The 13,396-nt window shown below is 47.9% G+C and overlaps 2 protein-coding genes across 6 annotated transcripts in view; both read left to right on the forward strand.

Moving 5' to 3' along the window:
- Positions 1–4,047, forward strand: part of LOC310696715 (caM kinase-like vesicle-associated protein) — a 49,144-nt gene extending 45,097 nt beyond the window's left edge. For all 5 annotated transcript variants that reach the window (XM_083482582.1, XM_083482583.1, XM_083482584.1 and 2 more), the window contains 2 exons: positions 1,871–1,958; positions 2,842–4,047. In XM_083482582.1, coding sequence (XP_083338708.1) covers positions 1,871–1,958; positions 2,842–3,045 — 292 coding nt within the window. In that variant the 3' untranslated portion in view covers positions 3,046–4,047. The remainder of the gene's footprint in view (positions 1–1,870; positions 1,959–2,841) is intronic.
- Positions 4,048–6,810: 2,763 nt separating this feature from the next.
- The window catches only part of UBA1 (ubiquitin like modifier activating enzyme 1), a 45,935-nt gene continuing 39,349 nt past the window's right edge, over positions 6,811–13,396 (forward strand). Inside the window, exon 1 of the mRNA XM_083482434.1 lies at positions 6,811–7,023. Coding sequence (XP_083338560.1) covers positions 6,826–7,023 — 198 coding nt within the window. The 5' untranslated portion in view covers positions 6,811–6,825. The remainder of the gene's footprint in view (positions 7,024–13,396) is intronic.

A 13,396-nucleotide genomic window follows, 5' to 3' on the forward strand; every position in this document is an offset into this window, starting at 1 on the left:
GGTTTGAGAAACTCCTATGCGCCTTTATCTTCCTGTAATTAAGATAGCCATGCCACCCAAAGCAGGTATCATGGCCTTCTAGATGTAAAATATCCCAATTTTTTAATGTACACCAATCTTTCAACCAGAAAAGACATGAGGCTTCATAATATAGCTTCAAGTCCGTTAACCCATAGCCACCTCTTTCTATAGTATCTATTAATATCTTATGCTTAACTCTTGGTCTTTTACCCTTCCACAAAAATTTAGAAATTTCTTTTTGCCACTTGTCGATACTGCTGGTCTTTCCTTTAATTGGAATCATTTGGAATAGAAAGAGTAGCTTTGGTACTCTTTAATTTGTATTATTTTTTCTAATTCTGCTTTTTCATCTGGCGACAGATTTTTAACTAATAGTTTTGTCTTGTTCAGATTCAGTTTAAACCCCGCAACTTTACCGTAGCCATGTATTATTTCGAACGCCTTTGTTATCTGTTTTGGTTGCTCCGTAGTTATAATTAAATTGTCAGCAAATGCCCATTCTGTAACTTCTATTTCCCCGCATAATCCCTTTTATTTCTTTTCCCTCCCTAATTCGTTTACATAAAACTTCCAATGTTAATATGAAGATTAAGGGGGATAGTGGGCAGCCTCGACTGACCCCTTTACTGATTTCACACTCCTGTGATATATTTCCATTTATTATTTTAGCTTTTCGTTTTGAATATATTGCTTCAATCCCTTTTATATACTGTATACCAAAATCCATATGATATAATAGACCTTTCATAAATTTCCAGGAGACCCTGTCAAAAGCTTTTTCAGCATCTACAGCCATTAAGACTGCCTTCTTTTCTATTCTTAAATCTAAATTAATAAGTTTATGATGTTTCTAGTGTTGCTATGAAAGTGTCTCCCGGGCAAAAAGCCAGCTTGGTCATTGTGTATAATCATCTGGAAGACTTTTTTGGATCTTTCAGCTAGAATATTTGCATATAATTTATAATCGTTATTTAGAAGTGCGATAGGCCTATAGTTGTTAATAAGTAGATGGTCCGTTCCCTGTTTTGGAATTCATGCAATAAGGCTGTCTTTCCAAGAGTCCAGCATGATTCCGTCTTTTAAGATGTTGTTCATGATATTTCTTAATGGGTCAGACAGGATGTCCTCAATTTTTTTGTAATATATTGCTTCTTCTAAGAGAGCAACCCACTGTGTTATATCATTCAAGCTCAGCCTAACATGCCCATTGTACAGCCTGGACAAGTGTCCACTATTTCGAGACCTATCAGGGTGTACTTATGCTCCTTGTCACTGCAGTTATATTCTGATCTCAAAGAACATACCCAAGTACAGACCACTCTCTGGAGGTGACAGACTTGTGCAATGGGTATGAATCTGGTTTCCTGCCTAGGACTTTCAATCAGTCCATCTAGAGGGAATATTTCATCCCACATCCAGCCTCTCTCTGGGGCTCCATAAGGTATGTTCAGGTGCACAGATCCTTGGGAGAGGTTCTTTTCTGACCTGCTAACATTTGAATTTGGCAAGACCTTGGGAGGGAGAGGGCCTCCTCAATGGCTGCTTCTAGGTTCTACTAGCAAATACATTTTCATTTAGATAGGCCTTTGGCCCATAAGCTGTATGTAGTCATTGGTGTTCACTGACTGTTTTTTTTACTACAGTATTCCATTGGGTAGAGAGGCAGGATACTAACTAAATATGCCTCCCACAACCGTGCCAACTTGCAGGTGTCCCCAGAGCCTTTTCCTTATTTCTGGTTCTTGTCTAAGAACACTAGGAAAACCAGATGGTAAAAACACTGAATTGTCCCTGTATTATTGAAAGCCTACACTCTCTCACCTGCAATTCTACCTTCTTTACCTCTCAGGATATCTGGAAACATTGCCTCTGAAAAGAACCTCAAGGAAGGGGTTTGCGCCCAGATTGAAAAGAACTTTGCCAAGGCCAAATGGAGGGTAAGTGAGTCACATGTCACATGGTGGCGCTGTGGGGAAGAGAGCAGTGGTCAGCCACTTTATCTTAGCCAAAAGGCTGAGAGGCTATTGAAATCCAGCAATTTTGATCAGAGTCCCCTGGCTCCAAATGCAGCTCCCTCACCAGAGGCAGAGTTGGAGGAAGAAGGGCATGGGATCGGTCAAAAATATGTATCTTATTAAAAAACAGCTCATGCCTTTCTCCTGAAATATTACAGCACTTGTGGAAATCAACAAGATTAGTGTCCCATGTGAAGAATGTGTCCTGACCACACTGCATGTGGTCCAGTCAGTCTTAGCTGGAATCCAACTGGGCAGCAACAATTTTGCTGTGACCCACTTGGTGCTGCCTCATGACCCACCGGTGGGTTCTGACCCACAGGCTGAAGACCTCTGATCTAGGCAGTAATAAGAATTATGATGTTGTAGGAAGCAGATACACTGCAGGGGAGTCTAGGGAACCAGGAAGTGTTCTGGGGCACAGACTAAGTTGACATGAAGTGCTGGCCAGGCCTATGGGACCAACCTTTCCATTGTGGCTCTGGCCTCAAGCTCAGGGTGAAAGGAGGAGGATGAGCCAGCTGAGTCTGAGGCTCTTCAGTCTTTCCCTATGCATCATGCATCAGCAACCCAATTCGATGTGACGTGATGTGTCTTTCAAAGCCAATGGTTCCAGGAAATCTGTAGACAGCTTCCCTGGAACCATTGCAAGCAGGTCGGAGATGGCGCTGTGCTCTGTCCTGCTTACCAGTTTTGGCAGCCTAGGCTATGAATGTCTCTGCCTGTCGTACCCCTTGTCACCAGGAGACTCAGGAAAAATTGGGGGGCTGGGGGCCATTATTTGACATTGCCCTTCTTTTTGCAGAAAGCCATTCGTGTTACTACATTCATGCAACGTCTCCGGGCTCCCGATGTCGGTGGCCGTCTGCCCGTGACTCCGCGTTCCTCCATGAGCGTTGCTCATGAGGTCACCATTGAGGCACCCAGGCTGGCCAAACGTTTGGAGACTCCATGCACACCGCAGGAGCAGCAGAGCAAGATAGAGGAAGTCACGGAGGCGGAGGAATAATGGCCCCTGCTTCCCTGATCCCATATTCTGATGCCTTCTCTGCTCTTGGAAGGGGTGGGTGGGGTCTGTGGGACAGTAGTTAGGGTAGTTATGGGGCAAGGAACTAGGGAGACCCTTAGCAGTGTTATTCCCTCCCCCCACCCCTGCCATTGGTCAGGAGCAAGAGCTATTTGGTTTGGACAGACAGGCAACCAAAAGGAGAGATGGACCCGACCCCACAGAGATGTGTATGGGAAGGGAGGACTGAGCATAAGAAATATGGTAGGACAGGGTGGTGGTCAGCTACCCCACTCCCAGCTCCCTGGAAAATGCACCTGTCTGAGCAGAAGGGGGGAGACTTCTTCCTAGGCCTTCCCCAGTAGTGGGTGCCAGCTGTGCCCCTTGCCATATTGCATCCACCACCCCAGCGCAAATGCGGAATGCCTTGCAGAGTGACTGTCTCTCCCAGGCCTCACGGATCCACATCCCACACATCTGCATCCTTGCCTTTGCGATGTCACAATGGCTTCAGAGGAGTTCCCTTCCTCCACAAAGAAGCTGGAAGTATGAGCCAAGAAGGGGAAACCTTGTCCTCCTATTTGCGGGGGCCTTGGGATATGCCAAGCATCTGCAAACATCAGCCAATAATGGAATGGGAAGCGGTTTCAGGCTAGTGAAGCAAGTGTTGGAGAAGAATCCATTCCATGGAGAAAGGATCCGTTTCCCAGCCTTTCCCTGTTCTATTTGCCCAGTCCTGCATTTCACTTTGAGCAGGGGCAGCAACAGCAGCCAGGTGGGAAACTTGTTACAGATGACTGCCCTCCTGGTTTGGATCCCCAACCTCAACCGGACTGTGCAAGGAGGGGCAAGAGAGGTGCATGTCTAAGCCAGCTGCATGTTTTATGAAGATGCTATTTTAATACAGAAACCTCCCAGCTGCCCCTCCCCTGGTGCTGTCTTTCCCCTCTCCTGGGGCAGCTCTGGGAAATAAAAAATAAACAGAGTCTCTGGTTATTGATGATCTCTTTTTGTTGATGGTGAGTGTTATTATTGAGGTAATTGGTACTGGAATCCTTAAACAAGGTGGGGGAGAAGGGCCTATTTTGAATTCTAACCCCCCCATCTGTATATAGTAAATACAGTTCCCTGCTTTCTGTTGGCTTGATTATGTAATCTGTAGTCCTGCGATAATGCTGCCATCTTATTTCTTTAAACAGCAGAGGAGTCTTCTGGGGCTGAAGCAAGCCAAATGTGAGAAAAGCAAGCACAGAGGGAGGCTTCCTTATACTAAAACGGCCTGTTCGTCCATCTTAGCTCAGTATTTCTAGTGACTGGGAATGGCTTTCCCAAGGCTTCAGGCAGAGAGTCTTAAGTACCTCCCTAGATCAAACCAAAGGAATAATCTAGAATGACATTGGCCTTTCTATTCATAGATTCTTAAAAAAATAAAAATGTGATGTTTTTGAGCTCAAGCCAGCCTAGGCACATGCTGTCCTGGAAGCAAGTGTGCAATTCCCCCATTTCAAATATATGGTAATGGGGTCTCAACTGGTGGTGACTGACAAGGAATGGAGTTGTAGTGGATGGGCTGGTGATCCTGCTGAGCAGCATGTGGCAGCTTGAAAAGCCAAATTCCATGTTAGGAGTCATTAAGAAAGGAACAGAAAATAAAACTGCCAATATCATAACGCAGTTATACATATCTGTGCTGCAACCACACTTGGTATAATGTGTAGAGTTCTGGTCACCTGACCTCAAAAAGGATATTGTAGAGCTGGAAAAGGTCCAGATGAAATTCTCAAGAGCAACTCTCCCACGCAGACAGGGTTCAGAAAAAGAAGAAGCAAGGGTTGGGCCACAACAGAGGTGGAGAATATGTGTGAAGATGCTTGGTGTGGAGAAAGCAGATAGTGAGAAGTTTTTCTCATAATACTAGAGCCAACCAATGAAGCTGAATGTTGGAAGATTCAGAACAGAAGAAAGTCCTTCTTCACACAGGGCACTGGTAAACTATGACATTTGCTCTCATGAGGAGGCATAGTGAGAGTCACCAATCTGGATGGCTTTAAAAGAGGATTAGACAAATTCATGGAGGACAATGGCTACTAGTCATGTCAACAATGTTCTGTCTCCATTTTGGAGGCAGTATTGCCTCTAAAGATCAGCTGCTGGGAATCACCTATGGGGAGGTGGCTGAGAGACTCGGGTCCTGCTTGGGGCTGCCCCCAGGCACCTGCTCAGCTCCTGTGGGAATGGGATGCCGGAGGCCTCTTCTCTTGCTCTTTCTTCTCTTCTCACTCTTGGGCACTTTCTCCTTATGTTATACAGTAGACCCCAGTCATTGAAAACGGACAGCCAGAGGCTCTTGACTCAAATTAATCTGTCTCCCTGCCACTTCCTTTTCTTCCTATGTTCAGTCTCTTATCTGAAACACAAATTTCCCTAAAGAAAATGGTTGGGACCAACTGAAGCTGCCTCTTCTACCATGAGGGCTGGTTTTCCAAATCCCAGATACATTGTGGTTGGCTATGGTTGCAGGGGAAAGGAAGAGCATTCTGTGTGTCAAACTGCTGACAACACACTCCAAAACTCCGGAGGACTACACTCAGCAGCTTCATATAGATATTAAACAACATGGGGGATAGAATTGAGCTTTGAAGGACCTCATATTGAAGGTCCCATACTGCTGAAAAACAGTCCCCAAGCATCCCAACTCAGATAGCCTCTCCAGGGGAATACAGTGGTTGATGAAATAGAAAGCCACCAAGAAATCAAGGAGGATTAGTTTTCTCCTGACAGAGGTAATCATATAAAGTGACCAGGGCAGTTTGTGCCAAAACCAGGCCTAAACCCTGATTGAAATGGATCGAGAGCTCCTGGATCTGGTCAGTGACCACCCGCCCAAGAACACTGCCTAAGAAAGGGATATTGGCAACTGGCTGGTGATTACTTAAGTTCTTAGGATCTAGGGATGGTGTCTCGAGAAGCGCTCCTTTCACTGCCACCTTCAACTTGGCAGGAACCACCCCTCTCATAAAGAGACACTGACCACCCCCTGGGCCCACATAGATCTGCTCCCTGATGGATTTCATTAGCCAAGAGGGGCAAAGATCCACCCAGGCCCCAATCCAAGCTCTGGTAGATGTTCTGGAAGTGGTGAGGGAGCGGGTGGCACTGTGGTTTGAACCGGGGAGCTCCCGTTGCTTTGTCCCTGCTCCTGTCAACCTAGCAATTCAAAAGCACACCAGTGCAAGTAGATAAATAGGTACAACTGCGGCAGGAAGGTAAGCGGCGTTTCCGTGAGCTCTGGTTTCCATCACGGTGTTCCGTTGCATTCCCGGAAAAGCTGTTTGTGGACAAACACTGGCTCCCTCAACGTGAGGCGAGATCCAGCGCTGCTCCCCATCATTGAGGGGCAGTATTTCGATATAAGTAGGAAAATGAGAAAACCCCTAAACATTTTTTTAGGAAAAAAAGCACTGCGTCTATCTCCATCCTGGATTGCGTCCTGTCCGGTCCATTGCTCTCTGCGCGAGATCCTCCCGCCCCTCCCCCTCCGGCCACGTGCTTCTGCGCGACATCAGGAGCCACGTGCTCCCTCGCCCCTCCAGGCGACCGGCAACTACATTTCCCAGCAGGCACCGCAGCCCCGCCCCGCCGGCCGAGCCGAACCACCCGAGTGGGGCGTGCGGGGGGGTTCCCCCTCTGAGCTTCCCCTCCGTGCCCGCCCGAGCGCCCTTTCCCCTCAAGGAACCCGAGAGGAGGCCAAGGCCCCGAGCCCGCCGCGCCGCGGCCCGGGAAATGCGGCGGGACGCCCGGCAGCTCGGCCTGGGGGCGCGGAGGGACGCCGCCCCCCCTCGGCCCGCGTGGTCTCGGCCGGCGCGCTCCTCGGCGCGGGGGGCGGCGGCGCGCGGCGTCAGAGGCGGCGGCGGCGGCGGCGGCGGGAGCAGCAGCCGGAGCCGGAGCGGAGCGGGGACGCAGGCGGCGCACGGAGGGGGGGTGAGAGCCGGGCGGGGAGAGGGGGGCGGGCCGGGGGGAGGGAGAAGTCCGCCCCCACCCCCTCCATTTGGGGCGCCTTCCCCGCGCGGGATGGGGCTGGGCGAAGGGCTGCCGCCTTTCCCCTCCCCCCGCGCCCCCTCGGCACCTGGGAAGCCACCGCGGAACTCAGCGCCGAGGCGCTGCCATCGTCGTGAGCGCGCCGCGCGCGACCTGCGGGGGGGGGCAGGGAGGGAGAGGCGCCGAGCCCTTTCGTGTCTCCGTGCCCGCCAGGCACTCGAAGCCAGCTTCCCCTGGCTGCCTAAGTGACACCTGTCATTGCAAGAAAAGGGTCAAGGATCATAGGATCGTGAAAGGTGGAGTTGGAAAGGGCCCCGAGGCTCGTGCAAGGCAGGGATCTTTCCCCCGATGTGGGACCCACAACTCTGAGATCAAGAGTCTCACGCTCTGCCAACTGAGCTTTTAGGCACCTTTGGTCTTTTGCAGGCTCCTTCCTCTCCTCCCGTCCATTTTTTTAGTCTCCAGATTATTTCTTCTCAGGCAAGGACTGTTGTTAGTACAGCTATAAGCCTGTTCCAATTTCTAAACCTAGTTTCCAAAGGTATGAGACAGAGTCTCTCTGAAGTGTGCTGAAGTTCCTCTCCAGCCATTGTCAATGCTTGGTCTGCCCCCACCCCCTAGTTTTACTGAGCTGGTGAATGGGCTGTATTGCCAGACAAAAATCTGGCTTCAAGTCTGTGTCCGCTGGTCTTCTGTTTTCCAATATGTTGCAGACTCCTGTCTGAGGGTTGGCTACCTGTGAATCACATTTCTAGGGTTAGGAATCAAGTCTCTGTGTCAAATAGCAGGACATCAAGGCAGCCTTGTGTGCTGACATTTTTTATTTCAATCATTAATGGATGTTTCATTCTCAGCTTGGGGAGGAAGGGGAGAATTGGGACAAGTAATATGGATGATCCAGACCTGCTGGCTTATATGGTTTGACCCTTTTCTATGTTTCCTGTTTCCTTGACTTGTAAGAAGGGAGCTGGTTAAGAACCTAATCTCAAGAGACTGTAGCAACTTCTCTAGGGATGGGCTAAAGTGGCATAGTATCTGTAAGCAGCCTTCTGTTCTTGAAGAGCTACCTAGATGCATTCGTATGCTAGTGCCTTTTGCTCCTGAAATAGTTTTTGTTTACTTTGTTTCCCTGAAAGTTTATAAATTGGACCTTGAATTTCCCCCTTCAAATATAGGGGACTGTTCACTGAATAAAGGTGTTAGTTTTTTAAAATTGTCTAGGTAATCAAAAGTCAAAGAATCAACTTAATTTTCATATTTATAAATATAATTATTTGTAAATATAGGTGCCATTTTGATAACATTAAGGGAAGGAATGCAAATGCAATGTATAATGCAATACCACTTTTAATGTTCTCTCTGTTATTATCATTTGTACAGTAGCATTAATTATAACTGAGAGTTATAGAATTTTTCAGCATCTAAAGTGCTTCGTATACATTATCTTGGTCATTCTTACAACAGCCCTGGCAAGGCAATAATATTCCCATACTGCAGATAGTGGGAGGGAGGAATGCCAATGAGGTTGCATTTGAACTGAAGAATTCCCATGTAGAGCCAAAATATAAAAAGGGTGCCCATCAGCCTCAATCCTGACAACTAATAATAATAATAATAAAATGTCCAGTAGCACCTTAGAGACCAACTTAGAGACTTAGTTGCTCTCTAAGGTGATACTGGACAATTTTTTAATTTATTTTGACTGTGTCAGACCAACATGGCTTCCTACCTGAATCCTGACAACTAAAACTAGCATGAATTAAGACAGTTTACCAGATGTGGTCACAATAAGAGGGGAGTGGAATAGTTTTTTATATTGAGTCAAGAGATCCTAGAGAAGATCCTAGTTATAAAAAGTTTGTGCAGGAGTAAAACTGTGGATCAAGAAGGCAACAGACTCAGAGCAGGCTAGCTGAGATGGTTTATGGCAACTTTTGACTGAGCTGCTTCATGTACTGAAATACCCCAGGATGCCAGCTGTGCTCTGTGTACTTTGTGTTGTGTGTGTGGCCTTAAAATTTGTCAGCTTTAGGCCCCTGAGTTAAATCTGCTCCCTTGTGGTGTAGTGGTTCAGAGCGGTGGATTCGTAATCTGGTGAACCAGGTTCATGTCTCCGCTCCTCCACCTGCGGCTGCTGGGTGACCTTGGGCTAGTCACACTTCTCTGAAGTCTCTCAGCCCCACTCACCTCACAGAGTGTTTGTTGTGGGGGAGGAAGGGAAAGGAGAATGTCAGCTGCTTTGAGACTCCTTCAGGTAGCGATAAAGCGGGATATCAAATCCAAACTCTTCTCAGCTGCCAGCCTTGAGGCAAAAAGGGGCTCAAAAGAACCTGTTGAGAGGCCCAGGCCCATCTGCCTCCCTCATTCCTCAAAGTGGATCTGCAGCAACAAGTACTTTTCCCTTGACTTGCCCAACCTGCCCTCCATTCCTGGAGAATTCCATGTCAGGTTTGGGATTCAAACAACTCCCTAAAATGCTCTCTTTGTCTAGCCATGTTGGGAAAATATTTACTGTCCCTGACACTAAATTCAAGGTGCAAAAGTGAGCAATATTTGTGTCCTACAAGTTTGTGATTCTGTGTAGCATTTGAATTTTTTAAATTTTTTTTTAAGAATTACTATGCTGCATACCTATCAGAGTATCCGGTATAGATCTTGAAAACAACTTCAGATATGTTCTTTTCTCCTCAACCCTGCAAAAACCCTTGTGGAAAATGCCCTGAAATCATTTTAGTTCACAGGGAAAGAGTTCTCATCAAATTCCATTAACTCAGACTCTGATGAGACACTAACAATGCTTGACAAAGATTTTCTCACACTGTTCCCTTTGTTAAGGAGCAAAAAGCCCAACTCGGCCTCCCTTTGGCCACTTCTCTTCCTTCCCCTGCACAAACATGCATTAACCCAGGTCATTCCCCACACAGAAATTTAGCTTTTTTCTTACTGGCAGCTGAGAATGGGTAAATACTTCTGGTCCAGCAACAGAGATTCTTGATCATCATAGACTGTCTCTAATGGTTGCTTACCCCAACTGCTGTTTGAGAGAGTTGGATAAATCCAGCTGAGAATGGAGTCTGATATTTTAGGGCAGCGGAGAGGAACCTGTGGCCCTCCAGACATTGCTGGACCTCAGTTCCCATGAGCCCCAGCCAGCCAACTAGGCGCAGTGTTTCCCAACCTTGGGCCTCCAGCTGTTTTTGGACTACAACTCCCATCATCCCTAGCTAGCAAGACCAGTGGTCAGGGATAATGGGAATTGTAGTTCAAAAACTGCTGGAGGCCCAAGGTTGGGAAACACTGAACTAGGGCACTATCTGGTTTTCAACATTTTTAGCTGGTATATTACCAGCTAAAATCACGCTATCTCGATATATCATGATATATATCTGCGGTGGCGAAGGGCCTTGCAGGGTCTCCCTGTGGCGGAAGAGGTTCCTGCGTATCTCCCCACAGCATCAGAGGGCCTTGCTGGGCCTCCCCATGGTGGTGGAGGGCCTTAAAATGTAAGGAAGTAGTAGATTTAATAAAAATATTCAATAAACTTCCATATACAGTGGTGGGACACGGGTGGCGCTGTGGGTAAAACCTCAGCGCCTAGGACTTGCCAATCGCATGGTCGGCGGTTCAAATCCCCGTGGCGGGGTGCGCTCCCGTCGTTCGGTCCCAGCGCCTGCCAACCTAGCAGTTCGAAAACACCCTTAAGTGCAAGTAGATAAATAGGGACCGCTTACCAGCGGGAAGGTAAACGGCGTTCCGTGTGCTGCGCTGGCTCGCCAGATGCAGCATGTCACGCTGGCCACGTGACCCGGAAGTGTCTGCGGACAGCGCTGGCCCCCGGCCTCTTAAGTGAGATGGGCGCACAACCCTAGAGTCGGACACGACTGGCCCATACGGGCAAGGGTACCTTTACCTTTATACAGTGGTACCTCGGGTTAAGTACTTAATTCGTTCGGGAGGTCCGTTCTTAACCTGAAACTGTTCTTAACCTGAAGCACCACTTTAGCTAATGGGGGCTGCTGCTGCTGCACGATTTCTGTTCTCATCCTGAAGCAAAGTTCTTAAGCCGAGGTACTATTTCTGGGTTTGCGGAGTCTGTAACCTGAAGCATATGTAACCTGAGGCGTATGTAACTCGAGGTACCACTGTAATATATTTAATATATTTTCAGCTAATTTAAGAGTAGTTTAAGTGATTTACTCTTCAAGTTGCATATGCTTCCCCAACTCAGAGGTCTAAGTGGAATCTGTGCATGCATAAGCCCCACTGAGTTAAACTAAACTTACTTCTACTTTCCTGGGAGTAAGCCCCATTGAATTCAGTAGGGCTTACTTGTGAGGAGGCACGCATTTGCTTTCACTGCTTACCAAAAAACACCCTCCCCATCATTTTCACACAGTACCCAACCTCCCATTTTAGCATAAGGCAGCCACCTAAATCTTCTCCCCTCCATCCCCCCCTAAAGGCCCCCAAAAAGCTCTCATCCCACCAATATCTCCCTTTTTATCAAAGGGAGGGAGAGAGGGGAAGCAAGCAAAAAGAATAGTCTATTTTAAATTTAAAAAACACCCTTGTTAATATGGAAGAAAGCTATTTAGGGGGAACCAACAACATAAACACTACCAGAAAATAAAAATAGAAGCTCTTCCCCCCTAGATTTTTCAAGGTGGGGGTGAGTGTGAGGAAGAAAGAAGTGCTTTGTTTGTTTATCTGTGGGGGTCCCTCCTGGATTGTTAGCAGGCTCTGCATAATTACTGGAGCTCTAAGTGGAAAGCCACCAGCTAAGCTGAAAGAGTTTGCTGCTTTGTGTGAGGGCTTGTCTACTTTTCTTACAGGGGGAGGGAGCAAATTATCTGCAAAGCTGAGCTACCCCCTGGGAAGCTGTTAAGTCTCCACCTTTTGTTCACTGGTGTATTGCCTTGTTGAAACACTTATCAAGATGTCATTTGCTCAGCCCTCCAGCCAACAAGGCCAATGGTCAGGGGTGATGGGAGTTGTAGTCCACAACCTCTGGAGGGCCACAGGTTCCCTATCCCTGCTTTAGAAAGTACAGTGCTGATGGCAACTGCAGAGATGAATGGGAGCAGCGCAAGAGCACCGCCAAGGCTTGACTAGCTGCTGGCAGAACAGTGTGGGATTTAACAGACCTCTGGTTTGATCCAGCAGAGCTGTTTTTCTGTTCTTAAGCCGCTTCCCATCTGGAAATATTTTCCTATGGCTGCATTTCATCAGCAGGTAATATGGATGAGGATAACGAGCATTGTTCACATGTACCCTACGGAGAGTGTGTCAAAGTCCATCCTTCTTGGTTTACCCTGCTCTTTCCCAACATGTCATGTCAGTTGGATTGCTTTGTCTTTGTAGCAAACAAGGCTCTAGTCCGTTGCCTTAAGCGTCTGAAGGTACCTGCCTGTGGAGAGGCAGCTGGCACAGCTTTGCTCCGGTGTGGCTCATGGTGTAGCTGTGGTGTTGAGCAATCTCTAGAAAACCCTCCGGCTAGCTGAAGAATCCTGGGGAAAGATGGCAGAAAGGAAGCCTGGGACTGTTTACTAAGACTGCCCCCCCCCCAGGCAGATAATGTACTCCCATAGGTTAAATGTGCATGAAGGCTAAAGACATAAGAGGTTTCCTCCTCTGAGCAACTCAGTATTGTTATTCATTACATTGGTCTTTGGTCATTAGGACCTCACAGCAGAAAAACTGTGTCAGCAGAGTAGCCAGAAAGGTGCTGGGTTTCTATAAGGCTGGAACCAGACACTTCAGCCTCTCAGACCCAGTGGGTGCAAGAGGACTTTGACACAGAAGCCGCAGACCACACACTGAATTAAATTTCCATATCATAAATTAAAGTGTTTGCAATATAATTAATATTCTTTAATATACACAATAGATTGAGTCTCTTGTGAAGCCAGTAAATAAATGCAGCCCATGAGAAGGAGGAGGGGGGGCACGAGATGGGGGGCAACAGGGGCAACAGCTGCCTCATCCTCCTCACTTGCCTGCTGGTTGCCCACAGCTGCCACCATTTATCCCACTTGCTCCCCCCCCCATACACCACACACACAGCCTCTTCAGGCTGGTTATTAACTAAGGAGGGGCAGGGATCTGTAGAGTTGGAAGGGGACTCCCGAGAGTCATCTAGCCAGACCCCCTGCAATCCCTGGCAGGCAGCCAGAAGCAGAGCCTCCCTGCCCAGGGCAGCCCAACCGCCCTCAGAGCCCCAGAGGCCCCTCCAAGGCCCCCTGCATGTCGCCACACACCGTGTCTCTGCTGGGCCCAGGCTGCATCACAGCCTCCCTCTGGCCCTGCGGCTCCACTG

This window comes from Podarcis liolepis (assembly GCF_965112155.1).
Source record: "Podarcis liolepis genome assembly, chromosome: 17".
Classification (NCBI taxonomy): Eukaryota; Metazoa; Chordata; class Lepidosauria; order Squamata; family Lacertidae; genus Podarcis; species Podarcis liolepis.